Source organism: Dipodomys ordii, unplaced genomic scaffold (assembly GCF_000151885.1).
Source record: "Dipodomys ordii isolate 6190 unplaced genomic scaffold, Dord_2.0 Scaffold12, whole genome shotgun sequence".
NCBI classification, from domain to species: domain Eukaryota; kingdom Metazoa; phylum Chordata; class Mammalia; order Rodentia; family Heteromyidae; genus Dipodomys; species Dipodomys ordii.
The window spans coordinates 22,363,199-22,383,937 of NW_012267228.1; the positions used below are offsets into that span (position 1 = coordinate 22,363,199).

At 38.5% G+C, this 20,739-nt stretch overlaps 1 protein-coding gene across 5 annotated transcripts in view; it reads left to right on the top strand.

Annotated features, from left to right (window-relative positions):
* The window catches only part of Fhit (fragile histidine triad), a 1,339,970-nt gene that overhangs the window by 1,158,800 nt on the left and 160,431 nt on the right, over positions 1-20,739 (top strand). For all 5 annotated transcript variants that reach the window (XM_013010313.1, XM_013010314.1, XM_013010312.1 and 2 more), the window contains one exon: positions 3,019-3,087. In XM_013010313.1, the coding sequence (XP_012865767.1) occupies positions 3,019-3,087 (69 nt within the window). The remainder of the gene's footprint in view (positions 1-3,018; positions 3,088-20,739) is intronic.

Below are 20,739 nucleotides of genomic sequence, written 5' to 3' on the forward strand. Positions count from 1 at the left end.
TATCAGAGAAAGAGTATAGACACGATGCCTTAGGTGAGTCTTGCTGTGGCAGAATATTACTACCTTTGTAGAAGTATGGTAGAGATGACAAAAAATATGTAAAAATCTACAATAAACATGTCAGAAAATGCTCTCTAAAACATCAGTGGGCCAATGAATATTATGAGATTTTATTTGACTGGAAACTTACGTGGGTGACATGTGTTATGGGACTTTTAAAATACTCTTATCACTCAAGCCTCTAAACTGCAGCCTCACTGGAGAATGCAAATGCTCTGTTTGCACTTAGAAAAGTCATTGTTACCAGCATCGAGTAACAGGAAATCACTAGGAGCAGGTTATGTACAATCACCTTGACCTCTGCTACTGGGAGGATCGCACTCTATCCAAGGCCATGTTGATGGTCTCTTCCGCAGCAACAAGGCTTTGAGATGGTTTGGGCATGATGGCATTCCCTGTTCTGAAAAGCTGGGTGGGTTGTCAGAAGCATGTCACTGAGGAATTTATGCCAAAGTATCAACCTAAGGTAAAGTCTGTGTCCTTAAGGAAAAATTGCCTAGGTAATAAGCAGTTTATTATATGGTGTTATGGTGTGTTTCAAAGGGTTACAAACGACCAAGAGTGGCATTTTCAGTGGTTACAGAGCCTATAAAGATAGCGTCAAACACGAAAGCCATTGGAGCAAAGTAAATAAAATGAGGTAAGGGTAGGCTCCATCCCATGATGTTCCCCAAGATAAGTTCATGGCCAGCCATATTAGTGGTGGATAATAACTGACCTATCCCTAATGACAGAAAAGGACCAGGGACCATTGTGAGAGTACAGGACACCAGAGACACACTAATGAATAGGTCTCCATAGAATTCCAAAGGGTAGGCAAAACGGAGAGGCCTTGTTGCCTACATTGGCACAATTGGCAGGAGCCGGGTTAGAAAGGAAGCAGGTGGATGGTCGTAGGCAGCGGCTGCTCTCAAAGTATGGCCTTAGTCTGCAGAGGTACTCTCAAGTATCACTTGTGAGCTTGTTAGAAATGAAAATGGGGACAGGCTGACAATCTATACTTTACCAATCCCCAAACACATTCTGAAGTATGAGAGTTGCTCATCCAAGCCACAGAAACAAGCTTTGTCAAAAGCAACATTTTCACAATGACCCCATACCAAGAGCTTCTTGCTCGTGTGGTTATCAGTCCCTCAATGTGAGTTCTACTTGGTCTTCAGGTTCAGTTTAAACATATATATATATACATTGTGAGTAATCCCACTGCACCTGCATATTTTAAGTGCTATTTGCTAAGCAATGTGCTAAACATTTCCTTAGCAGACTGAATCCTAACAACTCTATGTAACAGGAATTTTTGCAATCCCTGTTAGAGATGAAGACATACAAAATACTTTGGCAGCATTCATTCTCATCTACCCTCTCTACTGGTTCTCAACACTCCAACTAGGACCAGCTCCCCACCACTCCAATACATTTTGGTGATTCATTTTCTTCTATTTTCCTCTCATATTTTCCCATATATTAATTATAATAAAGGTTTCTCTTGGCCTTCCTTTTAAATGATTCAGGTCATGGCTTCAGTCAATGTCAACCAGAATTTGGTTCCTGGCTAGTTTGGTTTTTGTTTCTCCCTCTCTCTCTATGTTCTTAGAGTTTTTGTGACTGATGTCCACCCTTGCCCCAGTTGCTGAGAGATATCTGTGACTGACTTCACCATTGACCTGAGAATATATTCCTCTCCTCGCCCCCCCCACCAAATGTCACTCTTTGGAGACTATATTATCAAGAGCCAACTTGAAGTTCTTCTCTGCATAATTCACCATAAACTGCCTTGCTCCCTGCCTGTGCATTAATAGCATATCATTTCCCTTCCTTATACACAAAGCCACAGGAACACTTAATCTTACATCCTGTTGAGGTTCTTTGAAGGCTGGTGTCCTAATCACAGTAATCATGGAGGGGTGGTCATGATCAGGGATGGAGTTTGATTCTTTGCCTGCCTCATGTTTAAGCTTTTCATTTTCATATTCTTCTCTATGATTTGTAATAAATGCCAAACATAGCTCAAGGCCAGGAAAAAGGTTTAACATTAGCCAAGATACAATGAGTACTATTGGAAAAGTAAAACTTTCACATGGCAGGTTAACCTTGAAGAATATATATATATATATATATATATATATAATGTACATATATATTGTATTAGATCTACCATGAACCTTAATTGACAGTTAATCCATAAGAACATTGCTATGTATACTACCTGTATTTATCATAGACTAGAGAAATTGGTGGTTGAAAAGATTAAATTCACAGAATGAATGTATGAACAAATGAAGAACAAGGTAGCCAGACCCAGGTGACCCCTTTCCTGTGCTAAGTCTTAACATGTCCTATGGGGCTGTCACCTCTCTGATCATTGACTTCCTCATCTGTAAAACAGACATAATTTTAAAACAGGATTTTTAAGAATACTATACAAAATAATACCAAATATACAGCTTTGCTCTCATAGTAAACAACAACTTATTGAATCATAACTGTTCGCATTACTCTTCTATGAGTATTATTCACAGCTCTGAGTTTGTAGTTTGATCTTTATTACTTCCTCCTCTTTTAGGCAGTTCTCTGTGAACCAATTCTTACCTTTTGTCAATTGCAGAGTCACAATAGCCATCTTTTAAGGCACACTGTCATTTCAAAGCCCTGGCTAAATACAACCAAGAGTGACAAGTCTGAATAATTTCACAGAGCCTCTAAAATACTCTGGCATTTCACTCAAATTCATATATGCCACCAAGTTGCTCTCTCTTGCTTTGTGCCTGTCTGTTCTCAGCAGATTTCATATAGAGTTACTAAAGGTGAATATCATCTTCCTCTGAAAAATAATCCTGCAGAAATCAATGTGGAGTAATTGGGCTCCATGAGAACATTACTGTCAAGTCTAAGAATATATGGGGAGATAATCACATTTTATTTATTATTTATTTATTTTTCTTTCTTGTACATTTGCAGCATGTTCATGTCCACGTTCTTCCCAGGAGGGCTGGAGACTTTCACAGGAATGACAGCATCTATGATGAGGTGAGTCTGTCTGCCCTCTCAGATCTTCTTATTTGATCACAGGGGCTGTCGATGTGATGAAATCAACCTAATGAACCAGGTATCACCCTAGAGATGATTGTAAATGGGATTCTACTCCGTATCACTTGCAGAGTGGCAAGAGAGGCCAACAAGATAAGAATGGCCATTGTGGGAACCCAAGATAAATGAATTATAATGATTTTCTTTTTCAAACGAAACCCCATAACAACTGTATGTGTCTTTGTGATTTCTGCACTGTCATTCACTGGGACACTAAAGGTTTGTATGGTGATATGGGCCTGAATCTGTAGACAAGAAGACATACAGTGCCACCAATGGAACTCTAGCAGAAAGATAATATGATCTTTTTCGTCAAAGAACATCTATTCAAAGTGGAACTCCATAGGTTTGAATGATTGGAGTATAACTTGTATAACATGTCAGTAAGTAACTGATTTCTGGGTTCTGTCATTTAAAGAGATAAATGGCAAATGAAATGAGCACACCACGAATCAGCAAGAACCAGGTGACCTAAGGTGCTGTTGGGCGTGAGAACCTTCTGATATTCATTCGCCCTGTGAAAAACAGATAGCCTATCATGGGTTAGAAGGAGATAAAATAGAAGTCATCTTGGTTTATCTACTTATTCCAGACATGTCCCACACATATGAGAGTTTATGAAATGGGGTGAGTGCCCTAGAGTGCTTAGCTGAAAAGAGCCGTGGGGTTTGTTTTGGGCTTAACAAGGGAAAGTGCTTTGATTGATTGGGAATGTCCATCATGAGCATCAAACAGAAGAGAACGATATTCGCTTTCTGTTTCATACTTTGGCCCCAAACCTTTGAAAATTATTTCTGAAATGCCAGTACTTCTAGAATAAATGTATTTTAAAAAATAATTTAAAATATTTTAATAGTTTTGAATAATGTCAAAAATAGTTCTGAACTCAGGGCTTCACACTTGCTGGACAAAGTGCTCTGCTATTTAAGCCCTAATCCCAGTTACTTGTGATTTTTTTAGGCATTTTTTAAGAAGGGATCTTATATTTTTGTCCAGAGTGGCCTCTGACCATAATCTGACATAGCTAGATGGCAAATGTGTGTCACCACGGCCAATTTATTGATTGAGATGTGAGGGTTTCATGAACTGTTTTGCCCATACTGGCCTTGAACCACAATGCTTCGGATCTCCACAGTCTGAGCAGCTGGGCATGAGCCACTATACTGAGTCCCCAAAATGCATATTTCGTGCTAGTACTAGGGTTTCAACTCAGGGCCTGGATAACCTCCTGTTTTCATTCAAGAATTGCACTGTATCACTTGAACCACAGCTCTGCTTCTAGCTTTTTTTGCCTGGGCTAACTTCGCACTACAACCTTCAGATCTCAGCCTTCTAAGTAGTTAGGATTATAGGGGTGAGCCACTGATGCCCAGCTTCAAAATATTTTTTTAATTTTTTTCTAGTTTTTCATAGGACTCTGCCAGATAAACAGCCCCTACCCCCACTGTCTATCATAATTGTCTTCACCTGATCTCCAAGGGTCACATAAAGTCTATCTTTTTCTGTGGGTTGATAGGGTTTCTTTGCAGTAACTTATTGAAATAGTTACCAAACCCCGCAAAAAGACTGCAGGGTCAGCATGTAATGATGGAATTTACCATTAAGTTTTCTGAGACTCACTGGATCATTTGCAATGACAAGTTATGACTATAGAATGTATGTTTCACGATCTCATGCTTCTAAGAGCAGATTTGTGGATTTGTGTTGGGTGGAAATCTCCTGGTGATGGTACATCAGTACTGGTTTGTGAACCAGTTGCTGAAAAATTTCAGTGTGCCTAGAGATTATGGTACAGTAGCCAGTAAAGATAAATAGGCAGCAATCAATTATTATATACGTCTAATAAAACTCACAGGAGATTCTGGCACATGACTGGGTGTGGGAATAGACTCTGCCAAATCTGGGCTCTCCAAACCCATTCTATAATATTACAACTTGAACTCATTTCATTGGATGTAGAGTACAGGTTTGGGGGGGGGGTAAAAGGGCCAAGTCTATATTGGAAGAATCAGAGTTACAGCATAATTATAAAGAGATGCATTTAAAAATACAAGTACTAATCTTATTAACATAAACTTAGGTTAATAAAATGTTGCCAAGCACAGGTTATTTTAATGAATAAATTAGCACATGATTTATAGACAAGTGAATGCTTCTAGAGTAGAATTAAAAGTGCTTGAAAACACTGTTTTCTTAGGTTGAATGGTCACCTTGAAATCCTGTTTATTTTCCAAATGCAACAATGACAGAACTGCATGGACAAGTCATGATTGCCAACATTGCACTTGGTGTGTGACCTTTCTCTACTCTTACAATCTTTGTCCTTGTCTGCCTGCTCTGCTGGTATATCTGGTCCTAGCAAAACATATTTTATATATTTGGAGGAGCATCTCAAAACTAATTACAAAGAGTTATGTTTTGAATCATCAGGCAATTCAGATGTAGTACAGATAATGTCTACTGAAAAGAGATAATTATTATTATTTTATTATTATTATTACAAGACTATAAGGAAACTGAAATGAGGTTCATATCCCAGTGCCACCTTCTATCATGACATTGAGAAAGCTGCTTGACCTCTAGGTTTTAATTCTCTTGCCTTAAAATGGAAATCTTAGGTTCAGAAGACTGTCATTAGTATTTCATGACATAGTGTGTCTGAAATATTATTTCAGGGATTGGTCTATGATAGTCATTGATTAATAGGAGGTAGTTCTCAAGATGCTATTATTAGTAATTTTCTTTTTAAAAGTAGCAATGTGAGTAAATGGATGCCCCAGATTTTTAGCCAGTTCATTGAATTTTCTCACCCAACACTTTTCCCAGGGACCATGTTTCCAATTTTCTCTCTGCTATTTTTTTGTACATTTTTTATTGTAAAAATGCTGTACAGAGGGGTTACAGTTACATGAGCAAGGTAATGAGTACATTTCCTATTGAGCATTGTTGCCGCCTCCTTTGTTTTTCCCTTACTATCCCTTCCTCCCCAGCTCCACAGAAGTTGTAAAGTTCCTTTTCAACATAGTTTCCAGTACATCTCATTGTTATAATGGGTCAACCTGTATCCTTATTTAAGCATTTTGTTTTTTCCCTTCCCCTCCCTGAATTAGAGAAGTGTACATACAAGATGCAGGGCACCGACATCAAATACAGTGACAACAGGGGTTATACCATGTGGGAGGAACATACAAAGCAACAAAAAAAATCACACGGTTCATTATAAATACTCGTTCTTGGTTTAATCTTCCTCTTTTTAAAAAATGCTTCTCCAGTTTGAATACTTAAGGAAGTAAAGTCTAGAAAGAAAGAGGCATGGGAAGCATGAAACATTGCTCAGGCATTTTGGTACACGATGTAGTGTACATTAGACTGAGTGATCTTAATCGGAAATGATAGGGTGATGAGGTATGGCATTCTTTATACTGATGAAATCAATCACTGTGGATTATGCATCTCTTCATGACATGCAGCAAACAGACTGCCTCAGAGGGTGATGGGTGGGAAACAGGGACTGTAGGAGGTTGAACTCAATAAACACAAGGGTATTTCTACCACTGCAGCTGTAGAAAAGGATGCTGGAAAAGAATCTGAGGTTATGACAGCTAGAAATGTTGCCATATTTTTTGTACTGTTTATAGAAAGGATGGGGATACGCTGGAAAAGATTCAGAGAGACAGAGATTGGAGTAGTAACTTCTAAGAGATTGGAGAAGATTTGATGGTGATTTTTATACAGGTAAAAAGGATGACTCGAAGAGCGAAAGCAGTGAGTGTTTTTAAATATCAGTGTGCTAGTAGATAGAAATGGTATTAAAGAAGTTCTCTGCATCGCCAGAGAGAAGATCTGGAGTTATCAGGCTACAAGAAAGCAAATGTAAATCCATCGTAATGATAGATCAAATTTAGAGAGAGAAAAACTTCTGAGCAGTTTGAGTACATGGTAGAGGTGCAAGCTTTCATCATTAGGTGCCTTCAGGTAGAGAGTGGATGGCCTTGATTCTTCAGGAGGAATATTGTTTGTTCATTCCATGGACCATAGGATTCTGCAGTTCTCGTATTTGCAAATATGGCCCATTTGATCATTGCCTCCATTTTTAGGCTCTGCAGGTTCTATGACAAACTGGGGCAGTTGGGGGAAGGGGTGGGGAGGAAGGAAGGAGGTTGTTAGTAGTACAACAGCATTTTAGTTTTACTGCCTAATAAAACATGTTCTTTTTGTTTAGTACACGGAAGTACAAGATGTAACTCTTGACTTTTATGAGATCTCATCTATTGAATTTTCTCATTCCCAGCATACTTCCTGCTTTTTGTTCTCCAGCTCAGCATGACCTAGCCAGAGTCCATGGACTTTGCATGCCTTCTCATATGCGTTTTATTACTGCCTGCAAAGATTTTTTTAATGGTGTGTTTCATTTTTGACTGCAAAGTATTTTTAAATGAGTTTAAATGCTCTTAAAGCATGTCACTCATTCTGTAAGTCAGTAGAGTTCCTATGATTCTCCCTTTCTTACCCTGAGTCGCATTGCTTTTCTGGTCCCTAAGGTTAAGTTTGAAATTCCATTTTACCACTTCTCGCTGCCACTGAAATGTTACTATTCCCAGGATCCTTTGCCTGGTACACCATGTATGCCATTTATCTGTAATGTCCACTTCACCTTCCTACTTACTCACTCATTACTGTACCATGGCTCTGGGTAAGTTATTTAACTTCATATATGGATCCTGCTCACCACTCCCATAGCTTTCATTCTTTGCTTGATTTTGTCAAATATATTATTACTGTTCCCACTTCAGACCCCTTGAGCATGTTCTGAACCTGTAACATCTATCATCTTTCCTTCTCCACAATGTAGGTTCATGTCTTTATCCAAATCTCAGCTCAAGTCATGGGCATGGCTCAAACAGCCCATTTCACTGTCCTGCTCCATCTAAAACAATCTATCCGCTATTCCTTCACTGGTCTTGTGTCATATGTCCATGTTCATATCCTTCTTTGTACCATATCCAAAATGATTTATTATTTAGATTCAAAGCCTGCATCCCTCAACTGCTGCACCTGTTCAGGCACAGTGGGATCTCAGTGGGTATTAAGTGGATGGGCAATGAAAGAACAAAGGGTTGCACTAGAACTTAGAATTCTCTGGTATTTCTAAAGTAATTTAAAAGGAGAGTACATCTTGCTTTCAGAGGGTTGATTCATTAACTCGTAGATATACTGTTTGAGACTTGGACATTGTGTCACAGATGTCTGTGGGTAAAGGGACATTGAAACAACAGAATCATTTAGTTGGAAATCGGAGTCAAGAGGCTGAGCATTGTGGCACAGCAGAAAAAAAGTTGGAAAAGCAATTATAAACCCTTTCTGATTTCTAAGCAAGTCTGGCAAGCACACACCCATGATAGGTAACTGGTCTTCCTCAAAATGTGTCTGCCTGTAACAAATGCAGATGAAAGTAGTCTTAAGAATTATTTCTCTTTTCTCTCTGACATTGATGACCATCTTCACTTGCTCTTTCTCCAGTTTTATGTCTTGACTTGCCCGTATGCATTTTACTTACTATTTTATCTACCTCATTTCAGAGGATGAGCCTCTCTTCTCTCTCAAAACTGAGCTCAAACTCCATTCTTTCTCAAACAGAATCTCTTCTAAAGCCTTTCCTTTATGGCTCCCCGTGCATGGCTTTCTTATCTGTAGCTCATAAACTCTGCAGTAAAACTTCAAATGTTTTGTGACTTATGTGAGACCCTCTCTGAACTCAGTGGACCTTCTATTATCTTGATAAGTTGATGAAGATTATGATAATGACTCAAATGGGTCCTTGGATCAAAGAGCATGTATAGATAATGTGGAGTAGGGAGATAACTAGCACCTAATGTCATGGTACATTTTCACATTAATTCTGTAAGTCTTACCCTAGCTGTGTCTCGAATAAGCAACTCTCATAACTGTATTGTGCGATTCATCAAATGTTGATGGGTGACATTGAATGGTTGTGATTGAATACCGTATATAAAAACCATTACTGATGAAGGCGGTGACTATTATTAAAGCAAATGGGAATAGCAATCAGCAACTGGACAAATTCAACCATGAATTTCATAGACAGAGCAACCGTGGGTTCAAGCATGTCATGGGAAACAATTGCTTGGTTTAACACAATGCATGAGCAAAATCAATTTGCTAAAATGCAGGTCATTTGGCCCTGAGGGCTGAAGAAAAACCATTATATTGCTGATGGTATTTATTGTTGAACTTGGATCTCTTTCACAGGCCATTTGACACTGGACTCGAAGTCCATGGGTCCCTAGTTGACTCTCCAAAAAGGAAGGAGTGTTTCAGTGAGATAGTTAATTAGCTTTTCTTCCCTCTGGGTTCACTGATATTCTCCTACTGAGTGGTAAGTTTCTGAGTGTTTGAGACTTTTACAGTGAAAATGTTGGTATGTCTTATTCAGTACAAATCAAGAGCCTCCACAGACTTTTCTAAATTCATGTGGACTCTTATTCCAAAGAATCTGGATATAATATAGCCAATAAAAACATGTAGTAGTCTAGTTCTACAGTGTAACCTCTGGTGCTCCCTTGTCCACTCTTTAGCTATTATTTTAATGCTAAGAGAACTAGGTAGACATTGGTTTTCCCTTCTGTATATCCATAAAAATTCTATAGTCTTTCAGGAGAAGAAGATGAAATTAACAGAGAAGTGTTTATCTGGCTACAAGTTATTTCTACCCATTTTTTCCTCAAAGAAATAAATATTAAGAGAGTAGACAAGTTAGCTTTAGCTTAGCATCATTTTAAATAGCATCTACACAGTGTAATGTGAATGCTTGGAAACATGTAGAACTCACTAATGATGGTACACCAGTTCTCACCAGCACAATCCAGGATAATGGGTGAAGAAGCACCCATACAGTGATATCTCACATTTAATAATTTAATATGAAATAAGTAATAATCCCATACCACCATGGATGGGGAGAGGGTTAAACAACAGGCATGCATAAACCAAAGGAGTTAAAGGAAAATAAAGAAAAGGGCATGTTCCAAGAGGTAGATAACAAGAAATCAGGAAGAATTGAGGTAGGCAGTTTCCCAGACCTAGGATGTCAGGAATCACAGAGATAAGTAAAAACAGGGACTCCCTCCTTCCTAGCTATTGACAGTATGACTTCAGAAGGTCAAATACTCACTCTTTCCTTCCCTCCCTCTCTCCTCTCCCCTCTGTCTCTCTCTCATACACACACAGGGTCTTCCACTGCTATCATTCTAGCACTAGTCAAATCTCCTACAGCCAGTCACAATCCCCACAGGCTTCTAGGGTTCCTACAGTGGTAACAGTGAATTAAGAGACCTTTAAGAAGAAGAAAAAATGGAGTCGTTGGACACTGAAGAAAACCATAATTAAAGAAGGCAGAAAAATAGCTGATGAAGGTGCAGATACCATCAGGCTGAGTCACACAACAAAGAATACCAACCTTACATTTTTTTTCCTTAGAGGAATGCTCTCCGAGGTCAATTTTTTTTAATCAGAATTTCCCTTTACTTCCATTTGACTATGCATGTTAGTGTGATATAAGCAAGAAAAAGAGTTAATCATATCACTCTATTTATAGCATTGATGATAAAACCACCACCAAATTTCTGTATTTGTCCTTCTTCATTATTATTTTCTGAAGAACGCTTTGCTGGGCAGAGTTCAATTACCCAATACAGGGAATTCTCTCTCTAGACTTATTTCTTCAGAAAGCTATAAAGTTCTTTGCTAGCAAAGGTAGAAAGACCTCTGAGAGGTCCTTGTGGTTGTGTCCATCTGTCTGGTTGTCTAAATCCAGAAGAGAGTCATTTATTTTTTCCTTATCCACAATTAGATAACACAGGAGATATGTCAGCAAACAACTGAGTTAAGGTCCTTCATTTCTTATCAAAGATTTTGTTAAATGCCCTCAGTGACAACCATATAGGTTCCTCTACAGGAAAGTTATGTTTATTATCCTTTCTTTTTGTGTGTGTGAGAGAGGATAAGGTGGTATTGATTTCGAACTCAAGGCCTGGTGCTTGCTAGCTGAACACTCTAACCACTTGATCCACAAGCTCAGTCCTTTTTGTTTCAGTTATTTTTAAAATAGCATTTTGCATTTTTAGGCCTAGGCTGGCAGGAAATGTGATCCTTCTGTTTATGTTTTCTGTATAGCTAGAATGACAATCAGGCACTACCATGCCCAGGTTTTTTGTTGGTTGAGTTGAGTTCTTGTGACTATTTTACCCATGCTGGCCTCCACCCATGATCCTCACTATCTCAATCTCCAGGGTTAGCTAGGGTTTGAGCATAAGCCACCATACTTGGATATTTTCTATCTTTTTGCTGCTAATTTTACCAGGGATGCATGCATTTGTGGGGACAGAGAGGCACTGTAAAGATTTGCATTTTTGTGAGTGACCCCATCAGCCATTACTGAAGTGGCTGAAATCCCTTGCACCACTTGAACAGCGGCCCATTAGATATGTTCTTTTGAGGTAATATCATGGAGTTGAGAATAGGTCGTTGGATCCAGATTGGTTGATGTCCCCCTCCCCACCCCCAACTCTCTTCTTGAATAAACTGCCTTAGCTTCTGCTTGTTTTCTCATCTGTAAAAAATTGTGATGAGATAGCTGTGATAATTAAACAGCTCATTACATGTGAAGCCCTAAAATAATGCATGACACATAATTTTTGATAAATACCAGCTATTTTGACTGATATAAGTATTAACAATATTATTAATAGAGAATATTGGGAGGAATTGTTGGGATTCAGTCAGAGGTCAGAAGCTAGGGTAAGTGGCTGGCCAGAGTGGACTTCTGGAGCCTGGGAACATACCCAGTTCCCAGGAACTCATTGTAGTTCATCAAGTTCAGTGTCATGGCATATGCATTTGGATCTAAGCCTTCAAGATAGAGCTCAGGAATCTGAGCATATTAAATGTGGAAGCTGTCAGATCTGAGGAACCCACACCATACCAACCTTTCAACATGTGGAGGATTTTTTTTCCAGAAAGAAGAAATTCTGATTTAGGATTTCAGTACTTTTCAAATTCCTTTGGCTTACTGGCAAGCAGCAGTTTCTAGAAATTGTCACAATTCACCCTCCTTGCCTCCAATTTAGAAGAACATGTTGGAAGATGCCAGAATTTTTTTTATAAATCAAGGAAAGGCTGTTCTACATGCATAGCTCTAAATTCTACACATTAGATGACCATAGTGATTTATTTCAGGTTTTCAGTTTCCTTAATATTGAACTTACTATTCATATCTCCGTGTCTCTCCTCTTTCCCATATTTGAAATAAGGAGAAAAATCAAATAGCATTTAGGTTTACTGTCTTAACACTAACTCTTAGTCTTTGTTCCTTTCTATAAAGAACTAAGGCAAAATAATATTGTAATAAAGTAAAATTATTCTTATTTAATTGAGTCCAAAGGGCTAGACATAAAGTCTAGTAGTAGGTGGGAATATAGTAGGTGAGAATATAAGTTCAATTGAAACTAAATCTCACAGAAAGCATCTGTCTTTAGACCTTAATGGTAAAGCCTGTTGGTACAGACCTTAATGGTATAAAGTCTGGTATCAAGTCTTCTCTGTTTCCATCACCCTTTACCTTCATGTAAGGAAAATAGTTTATTTTAATGAAAAACTCGAATATAGTGAGATAAGCGTTTTTGTTTGTCTCATTGGTTTTGTTGAGATGGTGACTTCTAAGGCGAAATTTTGGTTTTCAGATTCCTCTTCACCTTAAACACAAATTCTCCACATCTTATAATTTTATCAGCCCTATATAGGTCTTAAATACATTGCCAATTAAGTATTTAAGATTTATATGGGGAGATGGCATTTTACAAAGTTAATATTTTCTTTTGTTAGACACAACTCACTAGCTCCAAGCTATGGAACTTTATTAAAACTCTTTTTTTTTTTTTATAGAGTTGAAAAAAATTCACTAGCAAAGCTTATACAATTCCCAAGGTCATGCTTTCTAAGCTGCCTTTGTGCACTGAACCTCTTAAATACTATTGCATGCCTTATAGTGTATTCATGTCATAACACACTAAAATATTTAAAGGGAAATTGCTGCCTTATTTTTTTCTCAAAAATAAACAGTCCCTGTTTACAACTCTCAGTGGACCATAAATATCTTCTAGGCCAGCCGCACTACTACCTGTTAGGAATCCTTCTTATATTAGTAGTAACTAAGAAACTAATAGAATATTCCCTTTGCACTGAAATGCAGCTTTCTCCAGCACATCTTTCTTTCCTTTAGAAGAATTTTCTATCTTCTTAGAAAACTTTTCAGCATTTATTAGAGGGACATTGCACAGTTGGGTCAAATCTATGTATGAGCTAGGTTCTCTGATCATCTTGGCCGTATCAGTTGATGTGTGAACTGAATTTCATTTTAGTAGCTTTAAATAAGCAGCCTAACTTGTTTGCTCAAATTATTTTCCCCAACCTGGTATGTCTACCATTCTACTTTTCCTCCTGTGGGTACTGGAAGTTTTTCTTTGACGTCTCATCTGAAAACCAAGTACATCAGATACATGAAAAAAAATGTATTTATTCATGATCTAGATACCTTCTTGGGAGAAGTTTGGGGCAAATTTTTCATCCCTTGATAATAACACCCTCAAATGTAAGGAGGATGTCATGTGATTTTTACATTAGCATGCTGATTAGTCACTACATACAAATAGAATGCAAAATAGGCCACTAAACTAGGTCCACCTTCATTGTTGTGGAAGCTGAGGTGTAGAAACCTCAAAACTTTATTTAGGACATAGAGTCAGAAACAGACCTGGGATTCTAACTCATGATTTCTGCCTCCAGAGTCTAGGTTCTCTTTTGCTTTGTTGCCTCTATGAGCTTGTCCTACCCAGTCTCTTGATACTCAGAAAAACCCCACAGGCTGGGCACTGGTGGCTCATGCTTATAATTCTAGCTACTCAAGAGGCTGAGATCTGAGGATTGCAGTTCAAAGCCAGCCCAGGCAGGAAAGTCTGTAAACTCTTATCTCCAATAAAACCATCAGAAAACTGGAAGTGGCCTGTGGCTCGAAGAGCTAAGGGACAGCGCCCAGACCCAGAGTTCAAGCTCCATGACTGACCAGAAAAAAAAAGAAAAGAAAAAAAGAAAAACCCCCAAATCTCATAGAGTATGTTTCCATGACTGGATTTGTGGGTGAGATTTGTTACTTCCCCAGTTTTATGGATTCAATTCAGCACTAATTTTGTCAGCTGCTAGTCCCCTTACTTTGGGGAGCACTCTCTTCCTTCCTGTCAAAACCTCCTCTCAAGAAAAACCATGTACTTCAATTATAACATTATAGCAACAGTTGTAAACAATGTTAACCTTCCTGAGCTGACAAAATATTTTTCAAACCAAACAAGCGTGCTAGAAAAGAATGAAAAATTTAAAACTGGACTATCAGGCCTTAAGCTAGAGGTACACTGTCCCTTTCTTGTCATTCCAAAATCAAATCACAAAGGCCAGCTCTGTAACTGTACTCTTTTCTGGAGGCTAGCTAAAAAGTCATTTGATAAATTATTCCTGGAAAGGCCTGCCAACACTTCAAAATAAGCCAATTCATATTAAGTGAAATAAGCCAGACTCAAAGAAACAAAGGCTTCATGGTTTCCCTCATATATAATAATTAATATAGGTCTAGGATAGTCCTAGCAGAGGATCACAATAGCTTAATAGCTCTTTACATATGACCATATAAAATGATGCTAATTGAAATGAACTCCAAAATATAGAAACAAGAAATTATTTTTTAATGCACTGTGTGAAGTCATTTCTTATTTTTCCCTTTTGGTTAATTCCCTGTTCTCATTTTTCTTATTTTGAGACCCTTTGTATTGTACTTATTCATGATCTAGATATTTTCTTGAGAGAAGTTTGGGACAAGATTTCCATCTCTTGGTAGCACCCTCAAATAGAGAGGGAGGATGTGATGTGATTTTTACATTAGCATGCTGATGAGTTTTGATAATTGATTTTAGTTTGGGTAAGTTTATCTGATTTGGGGAAGGGAAAGGGAATCTGAAAAAGGTGAGACAAAGGACAATTGCAGCAATACTCATAAGACACTATGAAATGAGCTTTAGAACTTGGGTGGGGGAGGGAGTCGGGGAGGGAAAGCAGGAGAAAATGAAGGAGCAGGTAACACTGTTCAACAAGAAATGTTCAACTCATTGCCTTATTTATGTAACTATAATTCCTCTGTACATTACATTTACAATAAAATTTTAAAAATTATTTTTTCGGTTGTGGAGCTTGAATACTGGGCCTGGGCACTATCCCTCAGCTCTTCAGCTCAAGGCCAGCACTCTACCACTTGAGCCACAGTGCCATTTCCGGTTTACTGAGTGGTTTACTGGAGATAAAAGTCTCATGAAGTTTCCTGCCCAGGCTGGTTTTGAACTGTGATCCTCAGATATCAGCCTCCTGAGTAGCTAGGATTACAAGTGTGAGCCACCGACATCTGGCGTACAATAAAATAAATTTTTATAATAAGACAGACTGATCAGAACTCTTATATTTGGAATTATTTCAATAAGCTGTGGACAGAATAATTGACATTTTATGTATGCTTCTCTATGTTCAAAAATGCTTGGGCAGTTGCCAATAGCTCATGTCTATAATCCAAGCTATTCAGGAGGCTGAGATCTGAGGATCATGATTGAAAGTAAACCCAGGCAAGAAAGTCAATGAGACTATTTCTAATTAAGCACCAAAAAAACCCCAAAGTGGAGCTGTGGCTAAAGTGGTAGAGAGCAAAAGGTCAAGGAAAGTGCCCAGTCCCTGAGTTAAAGCCCCAGGAATAGCACAAAGGGGAAAAAAATACTTTATCTGTATCATAATACTCTATCTTTATCATGGTTTCCAAACCAGCACAGAGTTTGTGTGTGTGTGTGTGTAAAACTTGTATAATTGGCCTAATTACTTTGAAAAATCTAAACATGGAATAATTTCAGTGCCAAGTTATAGAGGAATATGTTTTAATGACATATTTATATATGTAGCCACTAAATGAGTTCTTAAGACTAACTTTAATGATGGAGAAATATTGAGGCATAATCTGGGACGAGAGGGGCATACAAATAGAATAAAATAAAATGGAAGCATATGGGCCTTGTAATTCAAGGGGATGTAGCTCTAAATAGAATGTTAGATCATTCCTATTCTTTGCTATATATTGCTTGATGTTTCCTAAGCTTTTGTATAATGACTGTTCAAGAATTCTATTGTTAAAAATATTAGGGGTCACTTGTGGAACGCAGACAGCGTTTTACTTCCTGACAAAAACTAATGCTTACTTGACAGTTATTTTGTGCTCATCGTCGAAAAAAAATTGATTTTAGTTTTGGTAAAGACCTCATGGGAAAATACTTGTGGGTGACCTATCACCTAAGTGGGTACAGTGAGAGACAAAGAGCCTCCTGGGGATTTTTACCCTCCGACTTGCAGGAACAAAAGTACTCCTCCAGATGAATATTCCCTCAATTCCTGCTCTGAGGTGCAGAGGAAAGGATCCAGAACAATTGCTGCTCGTTGCTGACAGGCTGGTTCTCTGCAGCCCCGCGATGACAGTGGTTGTGTCTCCTCTTCCTTCTCCCTGACTGTGTCCTCTGTTACCCTGTGGGAGGCTCCCTTGAGTAACTCATATGACAGATGCCAATCTCCCCATCACCCACATTGCCATAAAAGAGGAAACCGTCTTTATTTGTAAACTCTAGTGTCTAGCTCTGATAGTAAACCAATTTGCTGTCCCCAGGGCTGGGTTTTTGTTCAGTAAGGCCAGTCCTGTCTCTATCTGTCCAGGTTTACAGTTCAGTCCTATCCTGGTTTACAACCTCTCAAACCAGCAGGCTATCTCCTGGGGCATTCGTGACATAGCAGCATGACATAGAAGGTGGACAGGGATGAGCTGTCCCTTTATTGTTCTTTCTTTGGCATCTGGCATCCAAGTAAACTCTGACCTACCTGACCTTGTGTCCATCCTTGGCTAATCCCCCTCGTCACAGAGAAAGGGGATGGTGATCTTTGACTCTCATCCTAGAAGGTGTCCCTGGCAATGGCATGGCCTCGGTTACAAACATGTGAGTAACACTTTCTCTGAGTGCTTTCCTGCCTTGTCACACTCAAAACAACTTTGTCTGTTCCTCCACGTTTTGCTGGGACCTCACGCAATTCAATTCTCCCTTGCCCTGACCAGCCTCTCATGTTGCTTTTATACTCTGTCTTCATTAACGTTGCAAAGCTGAGTCCTACCAAAATTCTTGATGCGAAGAGAAGACTGCACACTCAACCCTTAGACTCTGAAAGTTAAAGGGCTTAGGGTACAATGAATCACCTGAGAGGCCAAGTAATGGCCTCCCAGAGGTGTACAGTTACTAATCCCCAAAACATGTTATACAACAAAGAATTAAGGTAAGAGATTCAATTAAAGATACTAATCAAGCAGGGTGCTGGTAGCTCACATCAGCAATCCTAGCTACTCAGGAGGCTGAGGTCTGAGAGTCGCAGTTCAAAGCCAGTCCAGGCAGGAAAGTCTGTGAGAGAGTATCGCCAACAAATGACTTGGAAAAAGTCAGGAGTGGTTCCGTGGCTCAAATGGTAGAGTGCTATCCTTGAGCAAGAAGAGGCTCAGGGACAGTGCTCAGGCCCTGAATTCAAGCCCCAGGACTGGCAAAAAAAAATTTTTTAAGATACTAATCAGGTGAGTTTATAATACAAAGAGATTATTCTGGATCATCTGAGCAGGTCTAGTAGAATCACAAATCTTTAAATGCGGAAGTAGGAGACAAAATAATTAGTGTTGGAGTACTGCCTGGTGAGAAAGACTTACCTAGTCATTGTTGGCCTTGCAGAAGGAAGTCACAAGCCAGTTAATACTTGATCTCTCCTTTGGCCCTAATCCTGTCCCTCCTCCAATTTCACACTCACTTTTCAAGCCTGAGGGCAGCAGGTAGAATTATTCTGCTTCCATCACTACTTCCTCACTCACTGTGGGGGGGCGGGGGAAGGAGGTGGGGCATTGTTTGGGCTTGGGAGTTAAGCAAGTGCTGAGACACTGCTAAGCAGTTAGGCTCTCTTCCTTTTAGCCAAGAGATCCTGTAAGGAAATGGCACATCACTGATTACTCTGAAATATTAACCTGCCTCATGTGGTTTAGAAATACATGGTAGTGAAGATGCTACAGAGTAGAAGCCACTGTGCAACACAGTGTTGCCAAAGGGCCAAGGAAGTGATGGCCTCCGATGAGGCTATCAGAAAGAACTTCTACAGAGAGGTGTGCATCTTGGTTCTATGGCTACTAGGAGGATGAGCCATTCTTTTTTTTTTTTTTTAAATCTGGCTCAGTTTCCCTATCCTTCAATTGAGAAATGTTTATCTTGGTCACTTCTAAGCCTGGTTTTGGCTCAGATACTTTATAATGCTCTGATACTAAATAGTTCAAATGAGAATGAACCACTTGCCCGAGGACTATGTCCCTTTGATTTCCACAGAGAGACCACATTAGCATAGCAGAAAGGATATTGACACTGCAGTTGACTTTTCAAATTCACTGTGCGTAGAAGATAAAAGGAAAACAGGCCAGATGGAATGTAAGCTCCCTACTATTTCAAAACTTAGCCATTTCCCACTAAATGTTGGCACAAACTTAAAATTCAATACCATCTTGGGTGCTATTTACAGTTTTCAAACTGACAACAATAGTATGCTTCAAATAAGGAGGAGAAATGGTGCTGAGTGCTTCTAATATTTTTCGGATTTCATTTTGTGTATAGAAATATTAAGAAAATAATCAGCAGAAAACAATGGGCTAGGGAAAACATGGAACTTTTGAGACACAGCTGTAACTCCACACTCTCTGAGTGACTGGAATTCAAAGAGTAGACTGAAGGAGTTCTGTGAACTTGACTCATCACATGTGCGTTCCCTAAATAAGCTTCCATGTCTTTCATTTTTCAGAGCCCCACATGCTGTGGCTCTTGATCCATTTTGTGTTACAGACTTCTTTGAAAACCCTTCCACAAACTAGAAGCTGCCTTATGCAGAATATATTTTAAATGTTTACTGTAATAAATACTATGACATTTTGCATTTAATCTTAGGAAATTTTCAAGTCCCAATTTAAGAAGTCCCAACCTGGTAATGAGGAGAATGTACTTGAAGTGTAGTATATTAACAGTTCACTGCTTGTGCGTGCACACGCACACACGCACACACACACACACACACACACACACACACACACACAGAGTGATACATAATCAAGGAATTACCTTCATGTAGTGGGGCTCGCTGTGTCTATGCAAGCTCTGGCTTTGCTTTTGAGATCTTGCAGTGCTAAGTTATTCTCATTGGATAAATGTCAGAAGTATATAATATCAGAATGTAAAAGAAGGAAAAACAAGCCTTTTTAAAAGGAAATGTTCTCTAGAGTTGGAATAGTTTCATTAGCTACCCAATAATTAAATTTCATAATAACTTCCAATTTTCATAACTTCATAATAGCTTCCAGAAAATTGGTCAGTTTTTTACAAATCATTGTTATTTGCACTTCTTAGTTGTATTTGTGTGTGAGAGACAAGTAGATTTCCAATGTTTGCTGGTTATATAGTACCATTAGAGAAAATGCTTGCCTTGAAATTTAGCTATCATAAACCTTTTTGAGTTACTAAGTGGTCTTTATATAAGTAGTGAGAATTGACATATTTTGTTCTTTCTATTTGTGAAGAAACGCACATATTCTGTTTTTCTATCCCCTAACGTGCTTTTAACCATGGTGACTTTTTAAGAGCAAGATGATGACTGTAATATCTAAAATACTTTTGAAATTAAAAGTTTTTGTAGATTCATGGAATCAGATCGTTGTAGTCACTGAAAAATGGTTTCTAAAAGTATGCAATTATTGATGTTCATACTTACTAAAAAATTATACACCTGTAATCCAGCTACGTAGGGACTATAAGTATATCATAGTCCAAGGTCAATATGGACAAAAAGCATAATATCTTGGTAACCTTCATTATATACATGGGTGCGAGTGTACACGCACACACACATATACACACAGGATCACACAGGATCTGTCTTTGTGTGTAGCTTACTTTACTTTACCTAATGTCTTGTAGGTTGATACAAGTTGTATTCATATGGCAGGATATCCTTCTATTTTAAGGCTGAATATTTCTATATAAACACACTCCATGTTTTCTTTATCCAGTCATCTGTTAGTAGATACTTAGAGTGTTTCCTCATCTTGGCTATTGTGAATACTTCTGAAGTGAACAGGAAGATACAGATGTCTCTGTGAGATAGTAATTTTATTTTTCCTTGACTACATTCCAACAAGTCAGATTGCTGGATCATATGGTAGTTTTGATTTTAATTTTTTGAGAGTCTTAACACATTGTTTTATGATGATTGCACTTATATTCTCAACAAAAGTATATACATAAGTTCCCTCACCAAGGCTTGTTATCTTCTAATTTTTTGATAATCATTATCTGAAAAAGTGGTTTTGGTTTTCATGTCCTTGCTTAGTCA